This window comes from Notamacropus eugenii, chromosome 3 (genome assembly GCF_028372415.1).
Source record: "Notamacropus eugenii isolate mMacEug1 chromosome 3, mMacEug1.pri_v2, whole genome shotgun sequence".
NCBI classification, from domain to species: domain Eukaryota; kingdom Metazoa; phylum Chordata; class Mammalia; order Diprotodontia; family Macropodidae; genus Notamacropus; species Notamacropus eugenii.
The window spans coordinates 183,443,827-183,458,311 of record NC_092874.1 but is presented as its reverse complement, the minus strand read 5'-3'; the positions used below and the strand labels follow the sequence as shown (position 1 = coordinate 183,458,311).

At 36.4% G+C, this 14,485-nt stretch overlaps 1 protein-coding gene across 3 annotated transcripts in view; it reads left to right on the top strand.

Moving 5' to 3' along the window:
- The window catches only part of ETNK1 (ethanolamine kinase 1), a 75,974-nt gene that overhangs the window by 13,649 nt on the left and 47,840 nt on the right, over positions 1–14,485 (top strand). For all 3 annotated transcript variants that reach the window (XM_072653502.1, XM_072653503.1, XM_072653500.1), the window contains exon 2: positions 12,351–12,610. In XM_072653502.1, coding sequence (XP_072509603.1) covers positions 12,351–12,610 — 260 coding nt within the window. The remainder of the gene's footprint in view (positions 1–12,350; positions 12,611–14,485) is intronic.

Genomic DNA, 14,485 nt, shown 5'->3' with positions numbered 1-14,485 from the left:
GTATTCATCTAATGCAGTCATTTATGTATGTCCGTTTTTTAAATGTGTTTCTTGTAAGCCATAGATTGTAGGATTTGTCTTATCTAATCTGTCCCTCTTTTTCACTCTTTTGGATTATTTAATCCATTTACATTTAAAGTTGTTAGAGATTTGTTTTTCTCTGTCTCTAATAGTGTTTTTTTAAGTTAGATTTTTCCTCCCTTCTGCTGATTATTATGTTCTTTCAGTTTTACCTCAGTTTTTCTTTAAGGTGGCTTCTTCCCACTGCTCTTTTTCTCTCATTCCTAATTCCCTGCTCTTATTTCTCACACTTGTCATTTTGGAGTTTTGCTCATTAATTCCTTTTTGTCTCCTATTTTTATCTGGTTATATAATTCTACCCCTCCCTCCACTCTCCCATGTTTTTCCTCTCAGTTAATCAGTTAATTCCCCCTTTCCTCTCTTCCCCTTCAACTACTGCTATTAATTTTTTAAATTTCCTTTATTTGGGTGCCCTTTTCTATAAAGGATTTCTTTAATTATCCTTCTCTTTCTACTCCACACTTTCATTCCCTGATTTCATGACCCCTGTAATTATTTGGTCTCTCTTTTTTCTGTATTCCTCATATAATCAAAGCTTTCAAGGTGGCCATTCTAGCTAGGCCTTCTTCTTTAGGACTTTCTCTAATGCCTTGTAGAACCTGCTGAGTGGATTCCCCTTTTTCATTATTCCTCAACTCCCCGCAAAATGCCAATTATTGCAGGTGTCAGAACACTGCTCTGTGGTAGGGCTTTTCTCTCACCACTTCCTGATTATTCAGTCCACCACTGATCTGTATTTTCCCTTGGTTACCTTTCTTTGCCCATAAATCTTCTCCTTGTACTAGGTTTCCCACTACCCTTGATGCCAGTTGCTCCCTAGAGTTCCAGTTCCCTCCTTCCTGAGGTAGGACTTTTCAAGCACTAACTCCCCCTTTACCTCCTGTGGACTTTCTTTTTTCAGGTCAATTTGAACTTTACTTTGCTTTGATTTCTTGTCTTTTTTTTCCAACAACTTCTAATAGGTTGCAAATTTCTTTTCCCTAATAACTCAATCTCTATAATTTTTTTAAATTTTATTTTAGACTCAAACACCAGAACACAAATACAGTATAGAGAAAAGAAACAAAAACATATATACTTAAATACAAAGTAAGAAAAAAAGCATGTCCTGTGCATAACAAAACATGAGGATTCAAAATATGTAATAATAAATTTTCATTTCAACAAAGCCTGTGTGATAAATACTGCACATTGTGTTGAGCTGGCATCTTTTCTTTGCTTCCTTGTAAGTTTTGTTGTTTTCTGCTGTGTACTTTTTTACTTTATTCTTCCCCCCTTATAATTGAATGCAGATAGATTTCTCTCTCTCCATACACACACATATATATAGACATATACTTTCCCAAATACATTGTCCTCTTGATATTTGTTTTTGTTTGTGCATATCTTGTTTCCTATTTCTTCTCCTCTACTTCTACATGCTACCTTGCCCTCCTATTACTTGCCTACCCCTCTCCAAGGATCTCTCCCCTGTCCTCCCATTCCCATAAATCTAAACAGCTTTCTATAGCCCTCATATTCCCTCATCCTCCACTCTAGAGATCCCTCCCTTATCCCGTTATCCTCCCATTGATCTAAACATCTTTCTATAGTCCCTTTTTAGGTATTCCCTCACCCTCCCTCCAAAGATCCCTCCTTTGTCCTCTTCCCCCCTCCCTATCTCCTTACTATTTTTTTTTCTGAATTTAGACTTTTATACTCTTCTAAATATATATGTGTTGTTCCCTCTTAAACCCATTCCCAGTGAGATTACCAGAACTACCAGCCCTCCTCCCCCATCGATTCTTCCTCTTGCACCTCATTTGTATAAAATAATTACTCTTTTTAGCTGTTCCTAAATGGTTTTACTTTCTAAATTCATATCATGCTCAGGTTTATCCCAACCTTTCTTATGAGCTACCCAATTATTAATAAGAATCTTAGATGTACATTTTGCATTTTACGTATATAAAAAGTAAACCATCTGTCCTTATTGAATCCTGTGTAATCAGTCTTTGGTATGTACCTTTGACTCTTCTATGTCAAATAAAGTTCAAGTTTTGTTTTTGTTTTTTTTTAATAAAGTATTGAAAGTCTGTCAGCCGGAGCTCCAGTTCTTTTGCTCTTTGCTATATAGTGTTCCAAGACCCATGGTCCTTTTGTAACCTCCTCTGCTAGGTCTTGTGTGATTCTAATTGTGGCGCTATCATTTCGGTTGTTTTATTCTTGTTGTTTTTAATATTTTATCCTTGAGAGTTGGGTGTTTTGGAATTTGACTATAATATTCCTATGAGTTTTCCTTATAGGATCTTTTTTTATAAGTGGTCATGGATGGATTTTTTCTATTTCTACTTTCCCCTCTTGTTCTAATGCTTCAGGACAATTTTCTTAATTATTCTGTGTATTGTATCAAGATTCTTTTTTTGATCATAGCTTTCAGTTAGTTTGTTTATTTTTTTGTTTCTCTTTTTGGTCTATTCTCCAAATTGGTTTTTTTTATGTTTCACTTTCTCTTATATTTTTTCATTATTCATATTTTGTTTAATTATTTCTTGATCTCTTATGATTTTGTTGGCTTCTTCTTGCCCAATTCTAATTATCAAGGTGTCATTTTCTTCCTTAAGATTCTAGATCTTTTTCTAATTGGTTGATTTTCCTTTCATAATCTTGTTTTTGTTGGATTATTCTTACTGATTTTTTTAGTTTTTTTCCATATCTGTCATTTGATTTTTAAAGTCATTTTAATTTTAAAGATCTTCTACGAATTCTTGTTGGGCAGGTGGCCATTTGACCTTACTATTTAGGCTAGAAGGGGGTTTCTATTTTTACCCACACTTTTTTTGCCCAAAGATGCTATTTTCTGTCTCTTGTGGGGAAAAATGTTGAAAGCTTGAAATATTCTAACCTACTCCACCATCTTCCCAGAATCCTTTAATCCCCATTTATAATTTCATAACCGAATCACTTTTATAATTCCTTCTCCCATAAGAACTATATATGAAGAGAAAGCAAGGGAAATAAGAGTTGTCATTTATTCTTCTCACTGATCTAGGGATTTCATTTTCCTTGTTGATCATATTTGGCTCTAGATTAGCCATTCCCCTCATCATTTCTGCCTTTCAGAAAGTAAATCCGGTTATCCCTCCACATTCACAGGTTTCACACTCTTGTTTGCTATTGGTGGGTTTACTGTTGATAATTAAATGAGAATTTTTGGAGATTGCAGTGTACTGTGGAAAATAACACACAATGTGTATGTAAAGAACCCCCCCCCAAAAAGTATTGTCATAAATAATATGCATTAAAAAACTGCTGGCTACTCACTCTCTTTGAGAACTTCTCTTTTTCTCTCTGCCATCCCAAGTCAATCGTGATTTTTCTCCCCCAGTGATCTGTTTATCTTATGCTTTTTGTAGAAGTATTTCTGTGAAGCAGTTGCTGTAAAGACTCTGTAGTGTGCTAGATAATTTCTCTTACATAGAAACTGCAACTTCTTTTTAAAGGTGCAAGTTTTGTTGTTTTACCTGTTTTATGTGTTAAATAATTATGATCAGAATTATTAAAAATAAAGATTTAGGGTGAAGCCTACAGTTATTTGTGGTTTTTCACATTTGTAGGATGGCCCTAACCCCTGTGATTGTCAAGGGAGGACTCTTAATTATTGAGGCAAGTCAGAAAAGTTAGATTGACTACCAAATTTGTGTTTCTAACCTTTGCCTCCTTCCTGTGCTCTTGTATTGCCAATTTTCTCCAGAATGTTTTCCACTTTTAGTGGACCGCTTGGATCATTAAAAATGTCCCAAAGTCACCTTGTTTTCCTCAAATATAAAATTTATTTTTCCTGTTTTCATATATCTGCTGATGTCATTACTATCCTTCTAGTTCCATTCTAGTCATCTTTGACTTTTTTCTTGTTTTCCATCTCCTAATGGATTTGTTAAGTCCTATCTTTTTACCCCTGCCCATATATCTTAAATCTTCCCCCCCCTCCCCCTTCATTCCCACTGCCCTTTTGGGGTGTTTTGGTTTTTTTTTAGATTATTGCTATAGCCTTCTGATTAGTTTCCTTGATAACCAATCTCATATTTCCTCTAGGTCACTTTTATTAGCCCTGCCAAAATTAATCTTTCCAAAAGGATACCTCTAACCATTTCATTCTTACCTACATCCATCTATCTACACTCATACATATACTTATCTATGTACAAATAGATCTGTAGCTCTGTATACATGTATAGTAGAACCATGTTTATGAATTTAATTCGTTCCGAGATTCTGTTCATCATGAGATTTGTTCCTATTGCAAAGCTAGTTTTCCCATAGGAAATAATGTAAAGTTGGATGATTGGTGCCACATTCCCAAAAATATTCATGTAAAAGTAATTATTTATAATTTTAAGTAAGTTTTTTTTGTCCCCAATGCACCTGAAATACAATAGCAATGATAAGTACACCATATAACCGAAAATAAAATAAATTAACCTGCATTTTATCTTTGAGAAGAGTTGTGGCTGGCATGGGGGAGATGAGGGAGGAGGAGGAGGAGGAGGAGGAAGGAGGGTTATTGTTTGGAAGGAGACTCTCCCCTTATGAGAACATGGGGGTTTCAGTGTTGGAAGTGTTCTCTCTTATGCTTTCACTAAAAGTAAGACTAATTCCACTGCCTTCACTTATTTTTCGTGTTTCAGAATCACTTTCATGTTTTGACTCGCTGATTTTTTTATGTTCGTTTCTGACTAGTAATCTATCTAATGACACCTTGTTTTTGGTGTTTTTTAAAATTTATTTGTTTTCTACAATCACTTCCAAAGTTTTAAATTTTTCCCCCTCCTTCCTCCCTCCCTTTGCAAGACAGCATGCCATCTTATATAGGTTAAAAAAAAATTACCCTAGTTGAGTGTCATCCCTTCACGAGCCATGCAAGTCCAGACATGATGTTCATATTGTGAATTTTTGTTTGTCCTGTGAGATAACTTATGCGGAGAATTTTTTCTTGTGCAGCAAAGCATACATAAACCAGGTTACTCAAACTGAGGTTCTGCTGTATGTCTCTTTAGTGGCACCCAGTACAAACTGATTAATGTCTGGACTTACATGCTTGGTTTTCATGGCTGTCCAAAATTTGGTCTCATATTTTCTTTCCAGCTTTCTGAATTCCTCTTCCCTTTTGTGCACTCTGAAACAGCCAAACTAAATTACTTGCTGGCCCTTCCAAACACATTCTTTACTCTTTACTACCTTTCTGTCTTTACTTATGCTTTTCCCTATCTTCTTCCTACGGTGTGTTTCTCTAACTTGCAGAGTATTCAAAGATTAGTTTTAATAATCATCTTCATTATCCTCTATCCTAGTCAGAAAAGTCCCTTACCTCTTTTTTTTTTTTTTTAAATTTTATTTATTTATTTATTTAACTTTTAACATTCATTATCACAAAATTTTGGGTTCCACATTTTCTCCCCTTTTGTCCCCTCCCCCTACCCCAAAACACCGAGCGCTCTAATTGCCCCTGTCTGCCAATCTGCCCTCCCTCCCTCCCCACCCCTTCCCTTTGGAAGGCAAGCAATTCAATATAGGCCAGATCTGTGTAGTTTTGCAAATGACTTCCATAATAGTAGTGTTGTGTAAGAACTAATTATATTTCCCTCCATCCTATCCTGTCCCCCATTACTTCTGTTCTCTCTTTTGATCTTGACCCTCCCCATGAGTGTTGACCTCAAATTGCTCCCTCCTCCCCGTGCCCTCCCTTCCATCATCCCCCCCACCCTGCTTATCCCCTTATCCCCCCCTTTCCTGTATTGTAAGATAGGTTTTCATACCAAAATGAGTGTGCATTTTATTCCTTCCTTTAGTGGAATGTGATGGGAGTAAACTTCATGTTTTTCTCTCACCTCCCCTCTTTTTCCCTTCACTAAAAAGTCTTTTGCTTGCCTCTTTTATGAGAGATAATTTGCCCCATTCCATTTCTCCCTTTCTCCTCCCAATATATTTCTCTCTCACTGCTTGATTTCATTTTTTTTTTATTTTAAGATATGATCCCCTCCTCTTCAGTTCACTCTGTGCACTCTGTCTCTATGTGTGTGTGCGTGTGCATGTGTGTGTGTGTTATTCCACCCTGTACCCAGATGCTGAATAGTTTTAAGAGTTACAAATATTGTCTTTCCATATAGGAATGTAAACAGTTCAACTTTTGTAAAGTCCCTTATGACTTCTCTTGGCTATTTACTTTTTCCTGCTTCTCTTCATTCTTGTGTTTGAAAGTCAAATTTTCTTTTCAGCTCTGATCTTTTCATCAAGAATGCTTGAAAATCCTCTATTTCATTGAAAGACCAATTTTTCCCCTGAAGTATTATACTCAGTTTTGCTGGGTAGGTGATTCTTGGTTTTAGTCCTAGTTCCTTTGACTTCTGGAATGTCCTATTCCATTCCCTTCGATCCCTTAATGTAGAGGGTGCTAGATCTTGTGTTATCCTGATTGTATTTCCACAATACTTGAATTGTTTCTTTCTAGCTGCTTGCAATATTTTCTCCTTGACCTGGGAACTCTGGAATTTGGCCACAGTGTTCCTGGGAGTTTCTCTTTTTGGATCTCTTTCAGGCGGTGATCTGTGGATTCCTTGAATACTTATTTTGCCCTCTGGTTCTAGAATCTCAGGGCAGTTTTCCTTGATAATTTCATGAAAGATGATGTCTAGGCTCTTTTTTTGATCCTGGCTTTCAGGTAGGCCCATAATGTTTAAATTGTCTCTCCTGGATCTATTTTCCAGGTCAGTTGTTTTTCCAATGAGATATTTCACATTATCTTCCATTTTTTCATTCTTCTCACTTTGTTCTGTGATTTCTTGCTTTCTCATAAAGTCCTTAGCCTCCATCTGTTCCATTCTAATTTTGAAAGAATTATTTTCTTCAGTGAGCTTTTGAATCTCCTTTTCCATTTGGCTAATTCTGCTTTTGAAAGCATTCTTCTCCTCATTGGCTTCTTGAACCTCTTTTGCCAATTGAGTTAGCCTATTTTTCAAGGTGTTATTTTCTTCAGCATTTTTTTGCGTCTCCTTTAGCAGGGAGCTGATCTGCTGTTCATGCTTTGACTGCATGTCTCTCATTTCTCTTCCCAGCTTTTCTTCCACCTCTCTAACTTGATTTTCTATGAGCTCTTCTATGGCCTGAGCCCATTGAGTGGGCTGGGATACAGAAGCCTTGACTTCTGTGTCTTTGCCTGATGGTAAGCATTGTTCTTCCTCATCAGAAAGGAAGGGAGGAAGTGCCTGTTCCCCAAGAAAGTAACCTTCTATAGTCTTATTCCTTTTCCCTTTTCTGGGCATTTTCCCAGCCAGTGATTTGACTTCTGAATATTCTCCTCACACCCACCTCACCTCCTGATCCTCCCAGCCAGTGTTTGGGGTCTGAGATTCAAAGGCTGCTTCCAGCCTTAGGGCTTTTGGTGGGGGCAGGGCTGCTATTCAGTGTGAGATTAAGTTCAGGTGCTCAGGTGTGGGCAGGGCCGCCTCACGGGCTCAGTTCCCTCAGGGGGTTTATGCAGAGACCTTCCACAATGGAACTGGGCTCCTGCCGGCTTGGGGAGCCCTGGTCTGCTCCCGCCTCTGCTGTTGCCTCCCGAGGGGGCCTGAGTTATGGGGGCACCCCACTCCCCTCTCGACCTGCCAAAGAGACCCTCTCACCGACCCCTGTCACCTGTGGGTGGAGGGACACGCGTGGCCCCTGGAGATCCCGTCCCCGTAGCCCGCTCGGATCTTTTCCTCACGGTGTCGCAGCCGCGACAGGGCTGCACTCAGCTCCCAGTCCCGGCGCCCAGTCCGCAGCACGAAGGACCTTTTGCGAGAGGTTTGCAGGTCTCTCTGGAACAGAAATCTCCCTCGCTCCAATGTTCCGTGGCCTCTGGGGGCAGAATTCGCCGTGAGTTACTTTTTTGTAGGTGTTCTATGGGTTGTGGGTTCGGAGCTATGTGTATGTGCGTCTTTCTGCTCCGCCCCCCACCTCTTTTCAATTTTCATGAAACTTTACTCCTTTTCTTACACTTTGTCTTGTCTCGTCTCATAGTTGCTTGTCTATCTGATCTCCCTTGTATTTGCATATTCTGTAAGGACTAGGACATTTGCCTTAGCCTCTGACTACTAAAAGTGTTGTTATATACATGATAGGATTTCATCTGTTGAATGAATGAATTGCTTAAGCAAATAAATTCATACTCTTCAGACTTCAACTTGGAATTAAATTCCCCTCAAATTACTTTTCATCTTCCGCTGTTTTCCATCGTGAACTTTTTTGCTTTTGTCAAGACAGTTTCCTTGCTATATCTGAAACATGTTTATCTTTTCCTCATGTTTGTATGCTTTTTTCCTTGTTGGGAATTATCTTTTCCTTCATCTCACCCTCTCCAAATTTTCATCCTTAAAACCCAATTTAAGTTCAGCCTTCTCTATAAAGTTCCATTATTATTTCGGCCCATTTTGATATATTACCTGTTGTTTCTTACATATATTTAGGGGAGTCCAAAGAGGTATAGAAGAGTATTGCATTGGAAATTAGGGGACCTTAAGCCTATTCACAGAACTGTTACTAACTGTCCCTTTAGGAATGCTATTTCACTTTTTTGGGTCAACAGTTTCTACTGTGTCACCTAGATTCAGAGTGAGACTTGGAGTCCTGCTTCTTTTGCCTGGGATACTTGGTGAATGTTGAATGAAGTGAACAGTTAGTGATGTGCAAGTTTATTGATTCTTGTTTCCAGGAATTGGAGACCATCAGGAATGTCTTAAATTGTTGCAGTGATGTTGCAAATAATGTCAGAATATAGAAAATTAAATAATGGGTTGTTAAACATATAATTCTAAAAATGCACTCTTAACAGTTTTAAATAATGGGAAGCTCAGTTACATCATGGTATTTGTAGCACAATGCGATATTCAAAGCTGCAAGGCTGCCATGAATATCCAGGAACAATTCTGAATTGTGAAATACAAGACTCTTCATGAGGAAGACAGAATCAAAACATTTATTTAGACACTAGAAAGCCACATCCATCACAGCAACAAAAATCTATTCACAATAACAAAGCAGCCCTAAGCCTTCCCCCTGCGAGGCTTCCCACAAACCAGCTCCATTAAACAAATCACAAACAGGCTTCCCTTAAACAAAATGCCCTTTTCTCACTCACAGCCAGCTTTGGGCTTCCTATGTTCTTCAGTTCTGATTGGCTTCTCACCGATTTCCCCTAAGCTGTGTTCCATCTCTGTCTCTTTCTGTTCCACTCATTCAGCAAACTCCTCCCACCACAGGTTCTATGTGACTCAGACTTCCATGTGACCTTGGCAGGTCACATGGGCCTATTAATGAATGGGAAAGATCTTCCTATTTACATTACCATTACCGTGTTATGAACTAAAATATTTTAATTCAGTGTGATTTTTGTATCCTGTAAATTCTTAGAAACCACTGCCAAAGTTGTCTTCTGTTACTATGGTGGAAATTTTCACTGAAGTAGGATTTTTCTACGTGAAATATCTTTTTTCCAATATGAGTATAACCCATGGGAAAATAAAATGCAAAGGTTATAGGTAATAAGGCACTTTTATCCATTTTATAGTGGGGGATCTAAGAATGAGCCTCTTGTAGTACTCACTACCCAAGGGTGGGGATTTATAAAACAGGGACTACTGGTTTGAATTTAAGGGAAAATAGCTGTAAACACTTTAATTTTCTTTCATGTTTTTCTGTTGCTTGTAAAATTGATTTCAAACCTGTTCTGATCTTTGGGATTGATGAGTGAAAGTATTGTCATGTACCCCTCTGACAGTCTGGTGTGGGACTGCTTAAGTAATGTTAAATGTTTAAAATAAAATGCATGGGAATATAAAGAAATCAGTTATATTGAAATATTTAATTTAGGTGGTCATAACCATGTTTCACACTCTGCTATCCTGCCTCCCTTCTTGCTTATCTACTCTACTGATGCTCCTGTCTTCCTGCTACTTCCCTTTTTGGTTCTGGAATCTGAATCAAATCAATGCATGTCAGTCAGCTGAGGGTGGCTCAACTCCATTCACCATCCCTGTGACTTCTCAAACTATTCCCTTGGTCCCCTATTAGTGTTGTTGCTCTATTAAAATGTAAACTCCTTGAGAACAGTACTAACTTGCTCTTTTGTATTTATATTCACTGCATTTAATACTATCTGTGGTTAAACAGAAGGCACTTTAATAAATGTTTTTTTCCCCCATAATCCATTCATTTACTCTTTGCTTTTTAATTCCATTTAATTTTTAGTTCTTCATTGGCACTTTGATCAAACACATAACACATTTTTGAGGGGGGAGATTGTTAACCTTCTTAGCTTTGCATTTTATCTGTATTTTCTTTATCTCTTGATGACCTAACATAAAAATGTTTAAAACCAGTAAATTATTGACCTTATATTTTAAAAGTTAATGTTTAAACAAGTTATTAGGAGATTAAGGTTCTGAACAACTAAATCCATTAACTCTTGGATTTTGAGGATTAAAGTTTAACAGACTGTAATAATGTTCATGCAAAATTAACCTTAAGTTTGTTCTGATTGGAAGAATGGCTTTATATTGTATTTCTAACTGCTTAAAACTAGAGACTTATTAGAGTGAAAAAAAATTTACTTATGATAGACGAATACTATTGGCATTTGTCCTTGGATTGAAGTGTTTTTTATGTAGGAATGCATTTTGTCTGATCAGAAATGTTGTAAATTAATTTGTTTTAAAATAACTTTTGCTTTGAAATATGTATATATGCTATCTGCATGTATATGCATACATATTTCCTTATAATTAGTTATTTAAATAGTCTTGAATCTGGCCCCATTAGATAAAATACTAAAAATGCCATGACAAATTATTTTATTTTAATAGTGTTTTAAAGTACTTTTTACCTAAATATATCAGCTGCAGAATTTATTTATTTTGAGGGGGCACAAATTGTTAAAACATTTTATGAAAAGATATTTTATGGAAAGACAAAAAGCCATGGAACATTGGGCTTACTGAAATGCTGTCAGCGTTTCACTTTGCTTTTGGGCAGATTTTCCACATCCAACCTTTTATTTTGTTGGGGTGAGGTTGAAAACAGGAAGATGATACTCAGATCTGTTTTTCTTAATTAACCTCCTTAGAATTGTATAGAAATTCCCTCAGTAAATAATATGTTATTGTATGTTTAATCTGTTAATGATTAATTTGTGTACAAACATGTATATGTATACATGGCTATATGTAAAGGGTGTCCCCAGAATCTTAGAGCAGTTTTAATGTTTATTAACTCAAAACTACACTAACACTTTTGAAACACCTTCTGTGTGTGTGTGTGTGTGTGTGTGTGTGTGTGTGTGTGTGTGTGTGTATGTATATACTCTTATAAAGGTTGTTAGATTTTGTACTGTTGCTATAAAAGATACACACACATATATGAAAGAATATGATCTAAAGAAATATTATACTTATATAGTATTTCTTTAGATCATATTCTTTCAGACAGTATTATTAATCATCATTAGTATTTTGGAGTTGATAATTGTCAATTCCACATTATGTGTATCTGCACATTAATTAGTAATTATTAAGCTCCTGTGTATGTCAGATACTATGCTATGCACTTGGGATACAAGTACAAATAATGAAATAATTCCTATTTGCAAGTTTATATTCTAGTGAGGGGGGAAGACCAGTACATATATAAATATAAAGTGAGTAACATTATATAAAAGGTAGTTTGGAGGGAGGGCACTAACAGATGGGAGAATTAGAAAAAGCTTCATGTGAAAGATGGTGTTTGAGCTGCAGAAAGTAAGAGAGGGGATTTATAAGGCAGAGATAAATTCTTGATAAACATTAACCCTCCCTTTAGTCAAGTATAGACACTAATACTTTAAATATGGCAGACAACGTTATCCCCAAATGAATATTAGTGAAGTGGAAAATGAACTGAATTTGAGGTCAGAAAACCTGGGTTCAGATTATAGCTTTGCACTGTACCTTGTGTGCCCCTAGGTAAGGTGCACTCTGGGTAAGGCCTCTCTGGATCTGTTTCTTCATCTCAACAATGAGGTTGTACCAGATGACAGGGCCCTTGTATCCCTAAAGCTATATTTTTAAAAGTGTTTTTCTTCCACTACATATAGAATATTTAAAAAAATAATTTTTCCCTTCAAATTTGTGTTAATTTCTTTGCATTTTTATTTGCAACTTCCATCCTACCCTTAATGATATGTATGTTAAAAATAGTAACAATAATTTTGTCTTATATTGCAGCTTTTTACAGACGGGATCACAAATAAACTTATTGGCTGTTATGTGGGCAACACAATGGAGGATGTGGTCCTGGTGAGAATTTATGGCAATAAAACAGAATTGTTAGTTGACCGGGATGAGGAAGTGAAGAGTTTTCGAGTGCTCCAGGCTCATGGCTGTGCGCCACAACTCTACTGCACATTCAATAACGGACTGTGCTACGAGTTCATACAGGGAGAAGCATTGGATCCAAAGCATGTTTGTAATCCGGCTATATTCAGGTATGCTTTTTTATTAGAGTAAATGACTAAGGAAGTATTTTTCCCAACTAGATTGTTTTTAAAAAATTCTAGACTTTGGTTTTAGAAGATTGTCATAAAATTTTTGGCAAGGATTTTTCAAAGCATGCTTATAAATGCTTTTTTTTAAAAAAAAATTTCCTTTCCTTAGGTTAATTTAACTTGACGTTTTTCTTGGCTACATGGAGTTCTAAATAATTTTTTATTGATATATTTATATATTACATAAATTTCTGAATAGTATCTCCTTGTTTCCTCCCGCCTCGCCTCTGAACCCTTTCAATAAATAATAAAAGAAAGAAGGAAAGAAGTTTAGCAAAACATAACACAGAGACTTGAATCTGACAATATATTCAGTGTTCATACCTGTAGGCCCCCAAACCTCGCCTTAACAAAGTAGGGAAGAAGGTGTGTCGTCTTATCTTTTCTCCTGGGCAGACTTCTTATTTGCACAGGGTTCATTTTCTTTTTATTCTTTCTTTTCATGCTGTTATAAGCATGGTATATGTTATTTTCCTGGTTCTGTTTATTTCACATGCATCAGTCCATCTAAGTCTTCCCATGCCTCCCTGAATTCTTCACTTTCTTCATTTCTTATGATACTAATATTCCTTTATATCTATTCATGTGTATCACATTTAGTTTAGTAATTGTTCAGTTGATAGGATTCTTTGTTTTTCTGTTGCTTGCACACCACAGTAAGTTAGCTATTATTACTAAGCCGAACCAGTTTGTACACAAGGACTATAATGATGTAAACAAAAGCAATACTAGAAGGTAATTGGATTCAGATTAATTGCAGTTACCAATCTTGGTCCCAGAGAACAAATGATTAAATAATGTGGAGTGTAGGGGACCACAGTCGGAATTGCTGTTTTATTAATGTTTAAAAAAAATTACAAGGAAGGATTCAATTGGAAGGGGATAAACGGAGAAGCAGGATATATTGGGAAGTTACTGGCATAGATTAATCACAAGGGGTATCAAAAACATGTTAAAATCAAAGAAAACAAAAGATGTGGAAGAACTGTTCTTATTTAAGTAGTTGCCATCATTATGATTTTTGTTTTGCTTTTTTTCTTTGCTTTACTTAATATGTTTTCTCATTTTTTGGTATTCATACTTTTTGTTTCCTATGGCCAAGTACTCTTCCATTACATTACATTCATTTATATTAGTAAATCATTACCTGGGAGTTGGAGATATGAAATCTTTCTAATATTTGCTTTTATGATAATTTTGTCTCTTTCCCCCTCTCCTCTTATACACTGGTTCAGCCTATATATTTTATATTTATTAATGAGAAAAGGAAATTCATTTCACAAATACCTGTCATGGCCTTCTGTACATAAAGCACTGTGTCAGGTAAGCATTAAGACACAAAATTTAGATAAAAAATAGTTATAGAATCAAAAACCTTAGTAAAGCTCAGTGTTGCATTTCTTTTTCCTAAGAAAATTTTGTCATTCTTTATCAGTTCTGTATAGAAAAATGTGTTGTACAGTTAACTGGAAAATAACTGAAATGTTGTTTGAAAGGCAAATGGTCACATACATACTGGTCTTATTCAGGAACCGTAGACTTTTAAGGCTGGAAAGGACCCCAGTGCCATCTAATATAACTTGTGCTCCCGAAGGAATTCCTACTTTGACCTACCTGACAAATGGTCATCCATCTTCTGCTTGAAGATCTCAAGTGAGAGTAAAACTACTTCTTCCTGAGGCAGCCAGTTTCACTTTGGGGCATCTCTGGGTGTTACAAAGTTCTTGACATCAAACCTAAATTTGCCTCTCTGCAACTTATTTCTGTTTCTCCTATTTCTGTCTTTGCAAGCCAGTCATAAGAAATCTACTTTCT